Genomic DNA, 20,295 nt, shown 5'->3' with positions numbered 1-20,295 from the left:
GACTCTTTTTTGATAAGCCGCGCAGGATGGTGTTCGAGAAGGAGCCAATCTTATGCGCTTCCAAGGAAGTCTCTAGAAAAATTAGCTTTAATCAAATCAAGGTTATTTTATAGCTTGGGAACAAAATAAACTTCAGATTTTAATTTGCACAACTGCGCAAAATTATTTAGTTGCACAGCAAATTAAGTTTATTTACTGTATATATATTTATTTATAAATTAAATACAAATAATTAAATCTGTTTTTATAGTACATTTACTTTACCTATTCCTGACCTATTCTTTGCATTTTTTCTGTCTAATAAATGAATAAATTTAAATTTTCTAATGATTATTATGAGTTAAATCATTAAATTAAATTTACAATTTGTTTTGCAAGAAAGCTCCCAATAATAACGTTCTTAAATTGTTCCATATATTTTATTTTCTTTTGTAATTCGAACCAAATTGATCAAGTAACTTTAACCCAGTACCGCGAGTTTTGTCATTTGTGTCAGCTCACACTTAATCATTCCATATTACATGTTATTTGATAAAAAGCGATGAAAAAAGTATAAAACATAAGCTCACGCTTTGTTCAGGTGCGCCACCTGTGGTCACTTCATCTTTCTTCTTCTCTTCAAATGGCAACCAGGTGGAGCCTACGTTCACGATTTGCCACTTATAATTATTGTTGTCTCAGGATTATTATGCTACTTGATTATATGGATTCTTCAGATTTTATAGAATTAAAATTAATATTCCAAAAGCTTGAGAATTCTGCTTTGCAATTAATAAATTTTTCATCAAATTTTTCACCTAAAACTCCCTTTAATTCGCCATGTTGTTTACTAACCAGAGATTTTTTTTCCAAATTGTATATTTGATCGTTAACTATTGCGAGTGTTGAAGTCTCCTGGTTCAATCTGGGTTATGCAGCCTGTACGACATTAACCCTGTGCAAGTTGCATACATTTAAGATCTTATGCACTTGTGACTCGATTTTGACTTGTTTTAAACCTACAGAAACCCTGAGAAACCCGTTGACGTGCATTTAATACTATTTTTTTGTCTATAATATTAAATATCAGGTTAAAGCACCCCAGAGAGAAAAGTTAAGTTTAATTATGGTCCAATTAATTTTCCTTGAACATTATTTTATTTATTGTTTATTAATATTATCTTACCTGTTGCAGAAAATTATAGCAACACTTAAATTTCCCTCTCATTGATATATTATTATTTTCAATTATTTTATAAAAAATAAAAATACATTGAAATTTTTTTATTTAAGAAATCTTTATTCTCCTTCACAATATCCTTAAAAAAGTAAAACACTAATAAAGAGACAAGAAATTTGACACATTTTTTTTCCTCTCGAGAAGAGAGAATTAATACACGTCAGTTTAAAATAAAAATATTGCATTACAAAGAATCAGTCTATGTACACAAACCACATTTTTGCACAAAACCAGCTTGTTCATTTCTTTTTCTTCAATTTCTCATCTTCTTAACAATAAATAGAAAAAACGTGCCTCAGGTGCGTGCGTCCGGTCGGGACGGGCGACACCTCTAGGCGGGCGTTGTGGTCGAGCGGCTCTCTTCCTGTCCGTCGATGTGCAGCAGGTACTGCGTATATCTTTTGCGGTAACTGCCGTCAGGGTCGTAGTGCTTGACCAGTTGCTTCCATTCCAGCGGGTACTCCTTCTGCAGTACGTGCACCATATGCTCTATGTTGCGCTGCATCTGCACACTGCACTTGGAGCACTCGGTCAGCAACACGTCCGGCAGAGATCCTGTAAAAATGATATTTTTATTTTTCATCATTTTGAACTTTTCAGAATTTAATTTTATTTAGTTGTATTTTGTACATAACGAAACTTTTTTTTTTTTATAAAAAAGGAGATTTTTTTTTAAAAAATTCCATACTTTTGACAGAAGATTATTTGGCTATTTTCAGCATTAATCATTTACATCATATTGGAGAATTTAATATTATTATTTCACATTGCATATATAAAGAGGCAACTAAGAGATTTAAGACAGACAGATCACTTGTAAAGTTTTTGATTATAAAATAATTTGCACTTTGTGAATTTATTTTGATTTTATAACCATGATTTAAATACGGTTAACAGTCATGTATTTGTAAGAAAACATTTAAAGTTATTGTTATGGTATTAAATAAATTTGTTTTAAGTAAAACAAAAAAAATATGAATTTTTATAAACTTTATTAATTCCTAATATATATCAAATATCATAAATTTAAAAAAAAAACCAAGACTAGAACAATTTAAATCTTTTTTATTTTTCAAAAAATCACTATTTTAATTGAAGAAAAAATATTATGAACCAGACTCTATACACTGAAACAACCGTGCACTGGACATGACCGTTTGCGTGGAAGGCGTAATTTTTATTATCATTATTTATTTTATATAAACTCCTGCTTTTACAAATTTTCCTCCAAGCGATGATGATGCGGCAAAACTGATTGAGATTAGCATCCGATTATTTAGATTATAAAAGCAAGGTCGAGCGGCCGTTAAAATGTAAATAAAGCATTTTTCCACTTATAGTTTCGCACCGCCTGAAAAGCAAACAGGCCTGGGAAAATGGCGAGAATCGGCAGAATCTCGCACAGATCTATTCAGTATAATTATGGTTGAGCTGCTGGAAACGATAATTAACGAGTTCTTTTACGCAGAGTTCAGTTCGCCTAATGGATAACTAATTAAATACTGGTTCAAGGGCGGAGAGCGCGTTTATTCCACTAACACACCGGGCGATCAGAATGGCCTGTCCGGCCTACATGTGTGTTTTGTTGACTTGAAGTGGCGTCGTTTTACGTAATGGTCTGTGTAACGAGAGGGAGTTCACATACATGCTATATTCTCGGCCAATTGCAGCATTAGAATGATAAATCGTCTGGTAATGCGATATTCTCGTACAATTTTGTCCTCAATAAAAATACAAGTCGTCTGGAAAAAAGAAACAACGCTGTCTCATTTCTAGGTCACTGACTGAGCTCTCGATCTCGTCCGTTTTCCCTTTCATGTGTTGTTTTTGTGCATAAATATACGTAATGGTGATGATTCACATAATTTATACTTATGAAGATTTTTTTTCTTACTTTTGTATAACAGAAAAAGGAAAATTTAAATGGGATGATAAAATGAAAGGTTTGCTTTATTGAAGAAAACAAGAGCTAGTTGAAGTAATTGAATCCAAAAGGGCAATATTATTTTAGATACAAATCTGAATTTTAAAAATAGTTAATGTCTAGTATGAAAAAAAAAGAATAATTAATGAGTATTCTATAAACCGCTTTAAACCATGGTTTCATACTTCTATTAAGGCTTCAGTGGTTAAAGAAAATAATTTGATTAAAACACACGTTTTAATAAGCAATTTGCATAGCGTACATATTGCATTATTAACATTTGTGAGCGCGGGCAGCACAGGCGACCTTCACCTAGCTGGCTTTGCTCTGCGGCCACGCATATAGCGAGAGAGGTTCGCACCGAAAATGAGTGGCGATTTGAGCTGCAGTCACGACGACCGCACCAACTGTGGGCCAAAAATTATCAAAAATGAGCGACTAGTTCCAGGAAGGAACTTCAATATTCAACCGTAAAATAATTTGCCAATTATTACGCCCAATTTAACTTGTAGGAAGTCTTTTCTATGAAGATTGAATTTTTTTAAAGAAAAAAACAAAGCAATTACTATCACGAGGAATTGAAATTTAACTTCCAATTCATTAGTAATTGTATTGTATTATCATAATTAATTTTTTTCATTAAAATGATTTCCAAAATTTGTGTTACAAAAATAATAATTTAATTATAATTTTTTTTTTTAATTTTTAGATCTTGTACATTTTACTAGGATAATAAAATTCAATATTTGTTCCAAATAAAAAGTATTTTTTACCAAAGAAAATAATGTTTTAAATAGTAAAGTAAATATACAGGTATTGTTTTATGTGAATTTCGCGCGCTTCACGCCTTTTTCACGCCTGCAAGTTGAGATTTTGCGAAATCACTCGATCAATATTTGGCTTATTTAGCATTGTCTTTCTGTCACCTCTGCGCGAACAAACGGGTCGTGGATAAAATAACATAACGAAAGAGTAGAGGCCACATATTCACGTACGCAAGCCGTAGTAAAATTCAAATAGCTTTTAGCTTTGCTTTGCTCTTGAAGCTCGCACACGCTCGAAAGTTATTTTTGCATTCTTTTTTATCTGCACGCAATTACTACATAATAAAGCTTGAGCAAATTAAAATCTCGAATCAAGGCAAAAAATTTGCAATCCATGCAGCGTGGCGATAGATTTTTTCGGCTGTATGGTAATAATCATTGCCATCCGAGGCCAACAACTAATTCGCCAGCTCATAGCGTGGCGCCATCGGATCTCATCTGACTATCAGAGAGAGTAGCAAATCATCAAAGCTGCCGAACGCAAATAATCATAAACAGATTTCACTGCCCAAAACTTTGCGAGACGAGTTTTTTGTCGTCTCGGCCGCAGAAGTAAAACTGAGCCTATTTGCGGCCTTTTATGGCCGCGGAAGAGTAAAATAAAAAGCAATTAAAATGGGCGAGAGATATTTTAATTGTGAAAGGAGACGCCTCGCTGTTGGTTATTCTCAAGCATCTCTTGTATTTTTTCTTCGCAATTTTACTTACTTAAAATGCAAACTTTTGACACTGAAATCAACGATTCAGGTAGAGAGAAAAAGTAGATAAAAACACATTTTTCGCAGTGGTTTTGTTTTATTTTTCTACTTTAGATTATTAAATAAATCTAGCCTTAAAAAAAATCATTCAAAGTTAGTGATGGTGTAGAAAATTTTACTAATCTTTGAGCTTTAAGTAAATTTTTGCAAGTTTTCCCCACTAAATTTCCAACAACAGTCGCATTTTTTCTGTATTTTTTTTTTTACATTTCATGTACCAGTACTAATAAAGAAAAGAAAAATAAAAAATTTAAATAACTTTCTTACATTTTGTAGCAATTTACCAATTTTAATTCTTCCCAGATTTAAAGTCCAAGAAAAAGTTTTTTTTTTCAATTTTTATGTCATACAGTTGTCAAATTTACTATTTCCAGGATATATTTTTGGGATTGGCTGCTTTCTGAGTATTTGGCAGCAAAAAGCCTAACTTAATTTGCTCCTGTTTTGCGAAACGCGTTATACAATCAGGGCAAAAAGTCAAAAACCTTCGACGGTAGCCAAATTACAGAACTAATGATTGCGGTTCTTTAACAACTCCATCAGCTGAATCCTAAGTCAGGGCCCCTCTCTGGCTAGTGAAATTTCCTCAGCGCATGCAAAAAACTATCACTCAGTCCAGTTTTCATCGCCGCTGACCTCACATTACAACCCAATAATTGAGCCAATCGAGACGCACATTTTGCGTGTACTTGACTTTGGCTTGTGCCCCCACTGACCGCACCGCGTGGCGGTCATTATTGACGCACACAACGCAAATAATTCCGACCAAAACAAGTTTCTCTATGCGCGCCGGAAGAAAATTCAGCGTTGACCGTTGATGTGCCACACATCTGGTTTTCGATTTCGGAAACGGCGCCTTGAAATTAATCACCGTCTCGGGTCTCAGGTTAAGAAATTGCGCATCAAAGAAAATCATTTGGCCTCTTACGTGATCCAAGAAATATGCATGCGAGGTGTCGCCACACTTTGCCTAAAAATGGAATGTCTGATATTTTTTCATTTGATAATTATTTGTCTCAAAGTTAAAAATAAAATACAATGAAATGCAAGTTCAAAAATTATGATTTCTGCCAAGCGGTTTGCAGAATTTAAAAATAATAATTTTTTTAGGAAATTCAATTTTTAAAATTTCTAAACTAGTTCTAGGAAAAATGGGTGATACTTTTTGCGAAATAAGCGTTTATTTATGGAAGATAGGAATTGATTTTTTATTTTGGCTGGTATTAGGTGAAAATTTTTCAAAATGCAATTTTTCTGAAATAATTTAAGTGTTTTCAGGTGAAAATTTATATCTTGAAATAGTTGATTCAAGATGATCTTATAATTGATTTTTTTAGGTGAAAATAGGTTTCTATTTACTCAAATGGGTGAGATAAAAATTAATTTATAAAAAAAATATGATTTTGGGTGATAATGTTTTTCGATTTTATACATTTTAATTCAATATTAATTTCTATTTTCCCATCTCTCGAGTCGGGACTTTTAGATTTCGGACAAAGTATGGGCCCCCATGCGTGCACCTCCTGTATTCAAATTAATCTCTGTCTGCATAAAAATTTTAAACACAGACTTAAGTATACTCACTTTTGAATTCTTTGCCCTCGGCTGTGCACGGCTTTTGGTTCACCATGCAGCCGACGTAGTTGTGAACTAAGCGGCGGTTGGTCAGAATCCGGTCCATGTCGATGTTGTCCAATCGGGACGGAAACAGGTTGCCGTCGTGGTGTCCGACCGTGTGGTGTATGTGTTGGTGCCCATTACTGCTTATTAGCGTGTCCGACGAGGACGGAATCGTATTGTGGTTTGACGCTTCCTCATCAAGGTGGTCGACCGTTGGCGCCGGTGGCGGCGCTCCAAATCTCAGGTTCAACTATAAAAATACGCGATTTTAAATTTAAAAAATAATTAAATTGCAAATATAAATAAATTAAAATAGATTAAATAACAAAAATTAAAATGAAGAAAAAATTTTAAGTAATGTATTGAGGTTGAGACAATGAGATATATGCACACGTTTTTTTTAACTCCCATGCAGAGAAAATTTAAATGAATAATTTAAGACAATAATAAATTTAAATTAAAAATGAAAATCTTTCACGAGAAAATCCCAATTGAAAATTTTTAAGATGAACTTGAAATGCCCGGTCGAATTGCCTAGAGGAAACGGCAGCTTAACTTCAAGACAGTTTGTATATGATTGAATCGCATTTCTCGAACGTTCCCATTTGACCCTTTTCAGGGCTTTGCCATTGGTGTATATCAAATTACTTTTACGTCAGAGGAAGCAATAGCTCTCTCAGCCCTGATAGTAATTGCGATCATTTTTCCGTCTGCGCACCTCATCAGTAAACCAGACCGAAGTGCAAACAATGCCTTTTTCACGTACGCATTTTTATCATCACTCATAAAGCTCACATTTACCCCACGACTTATCTTTTCTCACTTCCCATCTAGCGCTGCGTGCTGTGTCTCACGTATGTACACCACAATTAAAATTTCAATTTTAAATCCATAATTCCCAGCATGCACGCTTAATAGACTGCGAACAACAATGGATTTCTAAATCCTACGATTGTGCAAAGTTGCGTGCGGAGAAGACGATAAGCATTGTGGTGAATTAATTATTTATAAAAAAAAGGAGGAAAACAAACTGCGAGATGTTTTGGGAACTTGGAGTTTCTACGCGTTCGCCAGGCTAATTATTGTTTCATTCCGTCCATCTTCGTGCCCTTTTTAACCGATGCACGTCAAGCAAGGCGAAGGTCAATGCCGAAGTTGGATGCTGCGAAAAAAATATTTATCCCGTCTTAAGAGAAAACATCAACATTTATTTTAAAGTATGCGCACAATACGCCCTGAAGAAAAATATATACATACGCAAGCTGAGAGGAAACGCAGTAATGTGAATTGAATTTTTTTCCGGGTTTCAAATTGTTTATTCAAAGCGATTCACGCCCTCTCGCCAATTGACTAATTATCCTAATGTGCCCAACGATTACAGGCTATGACATCATGCCTGGCGTTATTATTTCAGCATAGTGGTTATTTCGCGGTTAATTATTATTGTTGCGAAAAAAATGTGAGTGCAATTTATACACTCGAGTGCTTATTATTTTTTAATTTCCTGAAAGTATGCCCACCCTCTCGAAATTGAAAATTCACGTGTGTCTAATTAGAGTTGGATTGTGTTGCTTGGGTTTCATTACAACGAACACAGAAACCGTTCATTATCTCATTATCAGGGAAATGATGCATATAGGAAGAGATAGCAGAAGAAAGAATTCTATATTCCGCTATCTTCAAGTGAGAAATTGATGACTCCGTATTCCGTATGGTACAAGGTAAAAGTATAAAAACTCGCTTAATGTATAAATTATCGTCAATTATTTCAGTCAGACAAATAATTAATTTTTTAATTGCAAAGTAATATTTTTCCATCAATTGACGTTTGACTGAGAAAAGTCCAAACTAATAACGAAAAAAAAGTATTCCCAGTCAAACGCTTTGTGGCGCCCAAAATATTTTTGTCTTAACAATACACAAAAATCTGTTTATTTTTTGTTTCAATAAAGCCAACACGTTCAACAAGGATGATTGTTCAAAATTTACTTTTATTATACTAAATTAATCAAATTTACGATGTGGTTGTTGCGACCTTCACGCTCCATTTCATCCAAAAATTGTGTCTCGTGCGGCTAAAGAAATATTTTTACAATAATCAAACCTCGTTGACTAAATTATTTCTGGATTGTAAAATTTCGAAGCCGTAAACTCACGGAAATGAAACTAATTTAACTAATTTCATCCTTTTTTTGACATGGAAGTCGTGGCCGCATCAATTAACAGTGTAAACTTCTGATGTTTGCAATTTCTTTTAGCTTGATTTGCACGCGTTAGAAATTATCATCCAAATATTTCCTCGAGTGTGTTCAAATATTCCTTCAATTAAGTCACATGAGGGTGAAACAACAACGTAAACAACACTTCCTGGTGAGCGGCCGGCGCCTCTCACAGCCAGTTTTTCGCTTGCTTGTAATTCGCCCGCAAAACAGCTTCGCGACGAGTCGCGTCCGCGTCGTCTCAACTAACCTTGGAAACATTCCTACCTGGCTTGAGTGCTAAAATTTTGAGTCAACCAGATTACATACTGCTGTTTATCAGAAGAAGCAATTTTCCTAAGTCCTCTTTGTTTGTCTCGCACGTGCATCATTATCCGCTCGCCTATTTTCTTCCTTGCCGCGGCGGTTTTGACTCATTCAAAATGGCAAAAGGAAGATGCGTTATTTTTTTTCTTCCTCATCCTTGTCGAATGAGGAGTTGATAAAATTGAATTCGGCGATGTGATGAACATGAAAGTGGCGAGACTTGTTAGGTAGACAATGGTTACAAATTATTAATGTGTGCGTTTATTATTTGAATGTGGACGAAGAGACGCTGCGTGTCATTAATATTGATTTGCATGAAATCACCCGGCTTTGTTTTAGAGTTCCCTGCTGTTAAAGATGAGAGAGACAAGTGCCGACGCGATCGATTCTGTTTCTTATTGCGGATGAAATATTAAAGCGTGAAATTAAATAATTAATTCAATGCACTCGAGCTTACAATAAATTTCCGCTGGAAAAAAATTACAAAAAGTATTATAGCTTTAGAAAAAAATCACAATCTTTGGCTTCATCGTTTAAAATCACAGGTTTAGTCGACTTTCAGCAAGCTAACTTATTGAGACAAGCAAACTAAGTAAGCACAGTTTTAATTCAACATTCCATAAACAAGAGCCTAAAATTATTTTTTCTGATATTTGTTAATTATACTAATTATTAACTTAATATCTGAATTCAATTAATGTAATGGGCTAGGTGTGAGGATATCGATTAATTTATATATTTTATAAGAAATACAAGCAAACAAAATTATTTGGGATGCAATAATTATGTATTATTTTAGCAATGCAAGAAAAAGAGCTATTTAATGTATTAATTTTTCTGGTTTTGAACTTTAAAATGGTTAAAATATGTTTAATGTTACAACTAATGAAACTTTCATAACATCTTTTTTATGAAATTATAAAATTATTTAATTATTGTTCAAAACATTTCAGCATTTTATTGTCAACAAAACCTCAATGAATGAAACCAATATAGAATGAATTGTGTGGCCTGACATTCTTAACAATGCAAAACAGTACTGGGTGTTGGTTGAAATATGCGTACTGAATGAATTATAAAGTTAGCTATGGTTAATTCCGTTGCAATCTGATCTCTCTTGTATAAAAAATAACTCAAATGAGATACATTATTCATCGTATTATATCAAAGTGACCTCTCAAGGTAAGTTCCTTTTCTTTCTTTCTTTCTACCGTGTTATTATCATAAATGCAAAAGCCTACCGTAAAAGCCGGAGAAAAATAGTTGCGGGAGAGTGAATTATTTAATAAAAAATAATAAAATTCAAACAGAGAGGGAATAAATATAAATCCCTAGCAATAAAATTTTGTTGCAGAAGTAGCATTGAAAACGAATAAAAATGCAAAAATATTGCCAGGGCGTATTTCCTGGTTGAAATTGTGGGAGGAAAAAAAAGGACGAGAGGATTATTATTTCACTTCCCCGTTTTCAAGAGAGAACAATTCTCAATGCTCAAAATCGGTAGCTATGGTGTGACCCCTAAATTGAAAAAGCGACTTTCAACGGTGGAACCTTGCCGGGTGCGTTTAATGCGATCGTACTTTCGATGCTGATAAAATATTGTGCGCGCCGATAGGTCAAAGAGTCACGGCGATCAACAAAGACTTTCATCCGAAATCAACAATAACAATAATACTCCGCGGCCTTTGCGCTAATACGCGGCGGCGGATATTATGAATGAGGTGTCATTACCTCCGAGGCGTCGCCGTGCATGATTTATTTCCACTTTTTTTCCAATGACACTAAATTTCCATGAGATTCCTGTGCGTATCTTCTTTGCCATCGCACTTCCGCCGTTCGCGAGTCTTTCTCGACGCCGGATTATTTTTTTATCGCGATGGAAAGTCAAGTGAAAATCGGGATCCAATTTACTGTTAGGAAACAAAACAAGGCTAAATGGCTCGTTGATTAGGCTTCATGGTTTTTATGGGAATATTTTTATATCTCCCAGTCAAGGAGGAATAGAACATAATTTTCTATGGGTAAAAGTCTACGAAGAAAAGTTAGAACATAAAATGCGGGATGTACACAATTTCTTTGGGAAGCTTTTAGCAGATATAAATTTTACTAAAATTTCTAATAACTTGAATGCTACAATTTTTAGTTAACAAGGTCATGGTTGGCTTTTATTTTAAAGATCGAAATTGATGGCAATTAAATCGATCCATAAAATTTTAAAAGTTCAATCACTTATATCATATTAAAATTACAAGTTAAATTTGAAAGAGAGTTGTCACGGATTCTTAATGTAAAAAATGTATTTAATCTGTTTTTTTTTATGACTTCTATGTGATGCTATTTTTTTTAATTTAAATATACATAAAATTACATCAAAAAATTAGAACAGCAAAATTTAGTGCCAAATAACTTGTTTGTGAAAATTAAATTTAAATTTTTTAATAAGAAGCAATCTATGTGAATTTATTGTAGCGGAAAAAGTTCCCATTTTTAAATCATTTAATGTGGATAAACTCAACTAGCCAATTTTCTTGCATCTCCTTTTTTTCCATTGAAGTAAAAACAACTGAGAAAAACAAACAATGTGACCATCAAAGTGTAATTCAGTGCAATTTTCGTAATTTTATTGCTACCGATGTTCAAGATAAAAAGTTAAATACTAGAATTATTATACCATTTCTTTACTCAAGTTCTCATGCTTTTTGCTTGAGCATCCTTCCGGTTGAGGCTAAACAACAACCAAGAACTTATCATTGAGCGTCGAACTGTAACAACGCGATAATTATGAAGTTTATCAATCTCGATCTGCAGAGCTGAAGGCCAAGAAAAATTTAACAGAGCACAATTCACTCACGTCCTTTCGCAATCAATGAGCCAAATAATTGCACACTCGTGGGTTGGAGTAGAAAATATATTTTAAAATTAAAAATTTACAGGAGGTTGTTTAGCGAGTTTTGTCTCTGGGCGATCCAACGCTAATGACTGACTTTTGTGAAAATCGTCCTCTCTCGCAGCAATCAAGCCGAGAAAATGTGCGTCGTTTCTAAACTAGCCGCAGAAGTAGATGAACCTGATAGTACTGGGCCCACATTTTTTTAATCAAGAGTGTGTTTTGTAAAGCATTAATTAAAAAGCAGCCGAACGAGGTTTTCTCCTGGAAATATTCTCTCATCTGCCGCTGAGTAAAAAAAAAACGGCAAATAAGAAGATGCCCTTTTTTAAATGAACACCATAAATCGCAGCTGCCGTGACCTTGATACAAAAAGTCATAAAAAGAAAAACGTGTTCCTCTTCCCTTTTTAGCAGTGAATCTCATCAATCACGTTTATCTCATTTGGCTCAAATTTTGAGTTTCTTTTCTTAAAAGGAAATTTTCGGCTGTTAAAAATATTTCAAAACCAGCTCTGTTCTAAATTTGCAATTCAAAAAAATCCAGTTCTTTTGCGTTGCAAAAACAGCAAATTTGATAAAAATTTAATTGTGCGGTTCTTTTTTAAATTCCTTAACAAATAAATTTATGAATAAATCATACCGGGCTAAACCTTGAGGAACTTAATTAAATGGCAAGAGACCTAAAAATGCAACCTGCTAAAAATACTAATGAGGGCAATATTTAAAAAAAAAAAAAATTTAGAAATAAAATCGGGAATTTATTATCATTGAAAATTGCAGAATATCGTTTATTCTCTAAATTTATTTCTCTAAAATTCCGATAGCTTCTTCTGCCATCCTTTATGTTTCATTTTTCCAAAGAGAGGTTTAGATTTTTCATGAAATTTACCTCAAGTTTGTTAAAAACGACATACAAAAAAGTTTTCTTCAATTTTTAAATTTTTTTTATTGAAATTTGAGCTGAAACGATTTTACTCACTGGCACTGCCGGCCTGAAGGGTCGTCGCGTGGTGGTCGGGTCGGTGAATCCGCGGAAGAAAGCCGCGGTCGCAAGGAAGAAGCTGGAAACTGCAGCTGCTGAAACCAACACCATGCTGATCAGCTTTCAGGCACAGTGCATTCCTTGTCCTCCTCCTTCAAAAGAAGCTTCTGTAAAAAATACGCCAAGAGAAATCATTAACTTGTTTGAATAACTTCGATTTCACATGCAAGTGGAACAAAAAGGAGAGACTTGAACGAGCGTTCAATCTGCGGTCTTTCTTTTTCTTTTAAAGTTTCTCTCTGCAGATCCTGTCGAGAATTATTACTTCGATAATTTTTCAGCCTTTTTATCGTCTACATCAAAAAGGAGGGGCAAATTGAATATTTATTCTTCAAAATGCACATAACATTATACGAAGAAAAAAAATAGCGTTAATTCAGGTAGCAATTTTTTTTCTCAAAAGGCGCGCGGTAGCTGTGCGATCAACACATCGTTTATAAATAATCTCGCTAATCATCTTCCTACTTCTTTAAACAACTTTATTAATTCTTTCCCTCTTGAGACTGAACGTATAATTTCGCATTCCGAACGAGTTCGTCTCCATCAACTAGCGGTTCTTTTGCACCTTGTGACGCGTGTGATCAGCGCGACACTGTTAATTTCAACCGTATGTCAACAACGACGCAAAAAGTTGAACTTCTGGCCTGGCGTCAACACAAAAATAAATTTTAATTAAAATAAAAACAATTCTAGGGAAACATGAATTGATGGGCAAAGGAAGCACCACTAGCAAAAACTTTCAAATCTAATCCCCTCTCTGCTGCAATGAGCCCTAGGTTGACTTTGATTTGTTGAAATGGTCACTGATCACAGTTTTTGCCATCTAGTAGTTGATAAAAATAATATCCAGAGGAAAAGTACATTTTTTGTGATAAATTACATTGTTATTTCCCTTTGATCTTAGTTTTCTTGAGGTAGACAAAGGCAGAGATACAATTTAGTGCATTTACATATTTAAGTTTAATTAATGCACAATGATGATAATTTAAATGAAACGTTAACTAACGATAAAGTCGAATAATTTTTATCGAGACAACTCGTGGTAAAGATAATTTTTTTTTTATCCAGTTAATTAGATATTTGAGTGGTTGTTGAATTTATTTTAAATATTTGTAATAAATTAATAGTAACTTAACTTATATTATGATACCAAAACGTTTTATATATAAATAATATTTTTTTTAACAAAATTTGAATAAATAAAATTTAATAAAATTATATTCTAAAATTTTAACTCTTTTTGTATAATTTGAAAGTATATTTGTGTTAATTTGTTTAATTTTTGTATGACCATAAAAAAATATGGATGAAAAAGTGATTCACCCACGTATCCTCTGCTGAGTGCGAGTGCTGTACTGAATTACAAACTGTGCTAATGGAACAAGGCGACTGGCTAGGGACGCCAAAGTGCAATCCCGATTAAGAAATGCACTCACGCGCGTTCCCTCTCTATAAGACGCGTTGACCACTCGCTTGTTCGTTTCATAAGCAAATTTATAATTCCCTCTTGGTCGCGGCGTCACCTTGAAAATCTGCTGCGCTTTTTCGCCCCGCGACTCTCTCGGCTTGATTTAATGGCTTGCCTAGTTTCGCTCTCCTTATATTTATGGTGATTATCTATTAGGCACACGCGTTCTCCTCTTATTATAGTTTTATGGTTAATGACGCCAGAACACAATTAATTCCGATCAAGCGCGGCCGCGAAAGGCAATTATTAAACATATTTTCTCTGCACAGCAGCTGCACGCATAATAAGTTGGGTGCAGCTAGAAAAAGTCTAGGATTTATTGCAGCGAGGAAGCAAGTTCATTGCACCTGACACCTGACCCATGCACTGTATGGATATAAATAACGACGGCTTACAGATTTAAATCTCAGCAACTTATATACAAATAAAATAAATGTATAAAATATGAAGATTTATAATTCATTATTTAAAAAAAAAAAAACATGACATTGAGATGCATTTCAGTATTAAACGCATTTTGCAAATGTTTGAGCATTTCTTGATATTTATAAATTTAAAGTAGTGATATATAATTTAAATTTTTTGCTTTAACATAAATAAAATATACTGATCCCCATATTTATTTTTTGAACAGAAGAAAATTGTTAAAATTAATTCAATTAATCATACAAAACAAAAACAAAAAAATTATTTATTATTAAATATTGACGATATTTTTGTATAGGCTTGATTTAATTTATAAAATATTTTGTACATTTGTTTTAGAATTATGTAAATATTGAGAAAGAAAAAAATAATAATTTAATATACGTATTTTCTTTAATTTTTGTAGAATGCATTGTTGATTCTTTTTGAATCCAAGTATAAAAACAGCGCCGAATTTAGAACTGGTGTCTATGATTGGAGTGATTGGACTGTAGCTCATCACCTCATTACGTAAGCACCGAATAATTTCACGCATCGACGCTAACCAAGCGTGCAAATTGGAAAGGTCACGTTGGTGTGTGGCGCCTTCATCTTGCAAGTTTCTTATATACACTGACTGTAGTCGCAGAAAGTAAAGTTACCTTTTTTCACTTCCGCGCACAGCGGAAAATGAAGGTCGCCTCTTGAAAAAGTTGAACGAACCCAAGACAACTCGGCTCGCCTTCAAACGACGACCTCAATATTTTCATACCCGCTCAATATGTAATTTTCTTTTAATTTTTTTTCCATACAAGGCGGTTATTATCGATTAATCTTACATGCATCCTAACAGTTTTCGGACCTTGCCTTTTTCTAATAATGATAACTTGCGTGCAGCCTCGCCAGCATAGAAAATCAACTTACACCACCTGTCCTCAGCAAATTTCCAAACATGCGATGATATGGAAAATTTTAAACGGTAAATTAAATTGGCACTTCTGTGGCAAATTAATTTGACATTTAGTTAAGTGATGGAGTCTTTGAAATCTCATCAAAGATGATCGAAGGTGTTTGAAAATGGAGGTCGAACTGGGCCGCGGGATACGCACAGTGAACTTTCATGTTTTGCCTGCGAGTTATCTGATAGAAGGGAAACTCAAAATGTTTTATCAATAGAAATCTACGTGACTTATTTCTTGGGGGCAGTTTGATTTCATTTTTGGTGTTTTACTTTACATCTAGGGCATCTCATGTAAAGACAAGAAAATTGCTTTATTTCACAAAAGATCTTGCACTGATTTAAACTACAAGAAAGAATTTTTCACGGCTATATACGTTTTTAAATTTAAAGCATAACTCCATAATTTAATTTTTCTATGACCAGTCTTTTTTATGGAAAAAAATTTGTCTGCTAAGAATCTGTCAGTTCTTTAAATTAAGTAATTATATCTTACTGTTCTAAAATTTAGAAATAATATTTTATATCTAAATGATCGAAATAATGTCACTAGTTAAAATCAGGTGGAATAAAATCACTGCAAAGATACGCACAAACCATAATACTGTAATTAAAATCACAGCAAGGCTCATTTATTGAATTCGAAAATAATTTTTACTCTTAATAACTCGTCTTGAAAAAAAAGACACAATAAACACGTTAAAAAATATTTGAAATCAAAAAAGCAGGAGCTTTATTTTTGTAAAGAAACAAATTACCATTGCCTTTTTGTGTTTGTCATAAAACGTTTTCCTTGAGAAGCTCCTTAAACCCCAATGAAACTTTAGGCACTCAAAAGTTAAAATGCCCATGGAGTCACACTTTTGGTGTCGCCGCAAACAAACACCCGCTGCAACGCAAACAATGGCAGTTGGCACTAATGTTCATAGCCTTTTCCGACCTTCTTTTTCAGACTCGGTACACGCTCTTTTTGTGTTGACACGCCACAGTTGTTCAGCTGCAAACATTTTCTTTGCAATTCAAATCGAACGTCATTTTCCCACAGCACTAAATTTAAGCAATCGAAATTAATTCCGTGCGACACAACAAATAACTCTCTCCGGCAAACAAAGCGCGCTTTGAAAGGATGAAAGTCCCTGCGTTTGCAAATTGACATTTATCGAGATGACGAAGGAGAATTCTGGCGCGCGCTCGTGTTTAATGGCCAGCCGTCTGAATGGACTCGTGTGTGTCGCTTTCGATTTCGTCTGCACAATTTTTTGTTATTCTTAAACCTGCAAAAAAAAAAACGCTTTTCGATGCCAGCAGAAGAAAAAGCAAATAGTTTCACGCATCCTTACGTCGGCCCATAAAAACATAAGTAATATCCGGTTATCTTTAAGTCATACTTTTTACTCAAATTATCAAAAATGGTATTAAACTGTCAAAACATAAATTTATTTTTTCTTACCGCACTTAACGAATGAAATTATTGAATTGAATGATTTAATCATCATTTTGATAATTATGTATCATATTTAACAGAAAGGCTATGCTTATCATTGTGAATATATATATATATATATATATATATATATATATATATATTTGTACTTTGGCATTTTTGTTTTCTCTGATATACACCTTTGTTTTGTAGGAAGAATATTATATTAGTTAATTACCAAATTTTAAATTATTTCAATAATAAGAATTAAAAACTGAAAAGTATTGGCATAAAAAAGGAATAATATGTATGTGACACTTTTAGATTATTAATTATTTAAATTTTAACTTCTAAAAAATCCCATAGAGTTCAAATTGCAATATTTTAACAAATAAAAGAAAAATACCATTATTAAAAATCATAAAATTTGACTGAAGATAATTGCACGTTTTCACGCATCCTTAATAAAGAAGATTCAAAACACTTCACGGTTTTTGCATTGGATTACGATCACCTCTGTGAATCTCTGACGCTTTGTGTGATTTGTGAAACCTTAACCTTCTCTTGCTGCAACACCCATCACGCGTCTTCTTGTCTCAGGTTTAAATCTCTAGCTTCTTTTTATATGATGGCTTGCATAATTACACCGCGCGTGCAATTTTATTTTATCTGGCCGCCGCCGGGCTTATACTCTCGCTCCCTGTGTTTGTGTGTGATTGATATCTTTACGACCGGAACCGCTAAAAGAAGCATTTTGTTATTTTTCTGCCATTAAAAAGGAGCTACAGTCCGCGGAATAGGATGTTCCAGAAACTGCCAAATTATCCCTTGGAGCGCCTATATTGCTTTTTATACTCAAAAAGCGGCGACACAGTGACCGTGAGAGAGTGACAAAAGTTGTTTATAATTGTATCTTCCAGACGGAAAAAAGATAAGAGACAAAAGTGCATTTTCAATTCCAGACAAGAATGCTGAATGCCTTCTTGTAAAGAGTCCGCCAAGAATGCAAAACCTGCTAGGTGACTTTAATGTGAATAAAAAATTACGGCGTTGCCGCTGATTTATTTTGCGTCTAAAACGATGAGGAGGTTTAAAAATTGGAAGCTTAAGAGCTCACAATTAATTCAATTAAAATGTTAAAAAAAAAAAAATTAAAATTAAAAACCCTTTTTTGAATTATGCAAAAATATCAAGAAGAAAGATTACAAAAAAAATAATTTTTTTCTCAATCGTTTCCATTAAAAAATTCAATCATCCTCTTCATTTTTAACTTTAATTGAAAAATGAAAGAATCTTAATCATGCAAATTTTTACTAAAATTTGGACCAAAAACTACAAATAATTATAATAATTTTGCTGCTGAAGTAAAAATTCAAACATTGCGCAATCTATTATTTTATACATCCCTATTAAATACTAAACTTAACACTTAAGATTTACAAAAAAAAAATTGAGATATTTATCAAGGTGCAATGATCGGCAAAGTGGTGAAGAGTAAAACAGTTAATTAAATTTTCTATACTTCGCTATGTCCAAAAAGGGTTACCGCTTTTGACCCGTATGGGCACTATAGAGGTTCTACCACACCTTCGAAGAACGCAAGTCACCGCTATACTACCAAATGGAATGTGGACGAGTGCAATGATTGATGAATTCCCTCCAGTATCAGACAAATAGTTATTTATGCGAAGAAAAGCCAGCGACTTTCGTCTGCTTTGAGTTTGCGTATGATCAAATGTTTGCATGTTGATCTCTGACATCAGCTATTATATTTAAAAGTAAAAATTTTTAAAAGAAATTTTAAATTTTCCATTCACTCAAATGCAATGTTTTGACTGAAATCGATTGGCAAATTTTCTAAAAATTACTGTCAGATGAATATTGAAAAAAAAAATATTGTAAAAAATGCAAATTAAAAAAAAAAATAAAATAAGGATAATATTAGCTAGGGAAAAAAACAGTGCTGAACGTTAAAATGTATTGTCAAAATATAAAAGAAATTTTAATGCATTAAATTGTGAAAAAGGTGTGAAAAATATGCATAAAATGTTAAAAATTTTAATTGTGGAAAAAAAATTCAAAAATTATTGCAAAAAAATTATAAAGTCTGCTGACAATACATAATACCAATCGATACCAATCTTGAAACATCTGATTGTTCTTCTTGCTAATATAGCAATTATTTACTTTGCAAAAGGCGTTAACGACAGTGCAGGTAGGTATTAACTTATTATGAATATAAAATTTTAGTTTTTAATTTTTTGAATTTGCTTGGACGAGTAAAATTTCTTGCATATCATTAATCAATAAAATCTCTCACGATAAAAATATTTTACAAATACTATTTCAGTTCATTGCAAAATACATATTTCAATTTTGAGATTCAAATTTAACTGGGCCAACTTGGCGAATGAAACTCAAGCAGCCCTCACCGTGACAGGCAAGGTCGTTTTTACTCTCGACCGGCTGCTCTCATCTCAAAGATTTTAGAGGCAAACCTCGTCTAAATTGTGCTGGCGACTAGAAAAATGTTAATTGGAATGGACGGTGTGCGTTGCTCGATCGCGAGTCTTAGGTCATGGCCGGCGATTGTGGGCATTCGGTCTCGCGCAGCTCGCAGGAATACTAATAACGAGAGGAACGGTCTTTTATCCAAAACAAATAACAAATAATGCAGGACTATGCGTGTGTGTGCGCGCCGCTTTTCGTTGGCAAAGCCACGCACGTCTACAAATCTAACCCCGGCCTAAATTTTATTGATGCCGACAACCTCAGCAAAAAAGTGATATAAAGTTGGCTCGATTCCCTAAAAAATGACCGCAGATCAGGAGACGAGAAAAATATGAAAGATAATTTGCGACACATAGTTAGTTATATTTTGTAGGGCACAGTTTCTCGCTGATTAATTTTTAAATTATTTAAATGAAGAAAATAATTAAAGATGAGAAGTTAGAAATTCATTCAATAGAAAAAATTCTAAAGTATGAGCGACATTTATATCAAAGGAAATATATTTTACAATAAAATGTTACTAAAGTCATAATGAATTATTTTACTTACATCAAGATATGCTTTGATATCTTGAGTGGTAGTTTGCGACTGTGGTGTGGGGTGGCTTAAATTTGCTCCAGCAAGGCGTAGGACTGAATGAAGACTGAGCGTGAAACGAGAAGGACGTTGAAAAACAACACAGCGCTGACACTACCTGCATCCCTACTCTACTCCCGCTGCCTGCTTGGT

The 20,295-nt window shown here is 33.7% G+C and overlaps 1 protein-coding gene across 1 annotated transcript; it reads right to left on the bottom strand.

Moving 5' to 3' along the window:
* Positions 1–1,260: 1,260 nt before the first annotated feature.
* On the bottom strand, positions 1,261–20,255 carry LOC132203567 (uncharacterized). The gene is made up of 4 exons (XM_059631429.1): positions 20,116–20,255; positions 12,739–12,908; positions 6,310–6,595; positions 1,261–1,774 (listed from the first exon to the last, which is right to left on the bottom strand). Exons 2-4 carry the CDS (start codon positions 12,850–12,852, stop codon positions 1,551–1,553), a joined length of 624 nt encoding a protein of 207 aa, XP_059487412.1. The 5' UTR covers positions 12,853–12,908; positions 20,116–20,255; the 3' UTR covers positions 1,261–1,550.
* Positions 20,256–20,295: the final 40 nt, after the last annotated feature.

The sequence above is a fragment of the Neocloeon triangulifer genome, unplaced genomic scaffold (genome assembly GCF_031216515.1).
Source record: "Neocloeon triangulifer isolate White Clay Creek 2 clone unplaced genomic scaffold, ASM3121651v1 ptg000017l, whole genome shotgun sequence".
Classification (NCBI taxonomy): Eukaryota; Metazoa; Arthropoda; class Insecta; order Ephemeroptera; family Baetidae; genus Neocloeon; species Neocloeon triangulifer.
This window is presented reverse-complemented; position numbering and strand designations above follow the sequence as displayed.

What these genes read in the sequence shown, in the direction of transcription:
- LOC132203567 (XM_059631429.1), bottom strand. Translation starts at nt 12,852, where the DNA reads ATGGTGTTGGTTTCAGCAGCTGCAGTTTCCAGCTTCTTCCTTGCGACC. An exon ending in CCTTCAGGCCGGCAGTGCCA is followed by an intron (nt 6,596 to 12,738) that starts GTGAGTAAAATC and finishes GTATTTTTATAG; the next exon opens with TTGAACCTGAGATTTGGAGC. An exon ending in CGAGGGCAAAGAATTCAAAA is followed by an intron (nt 1,775 to 6,309) that starts GTGAGTATACTT and finishes TCATTTTTACAG; the next exon opens with GATCTCTGCCGGACGTGTTG.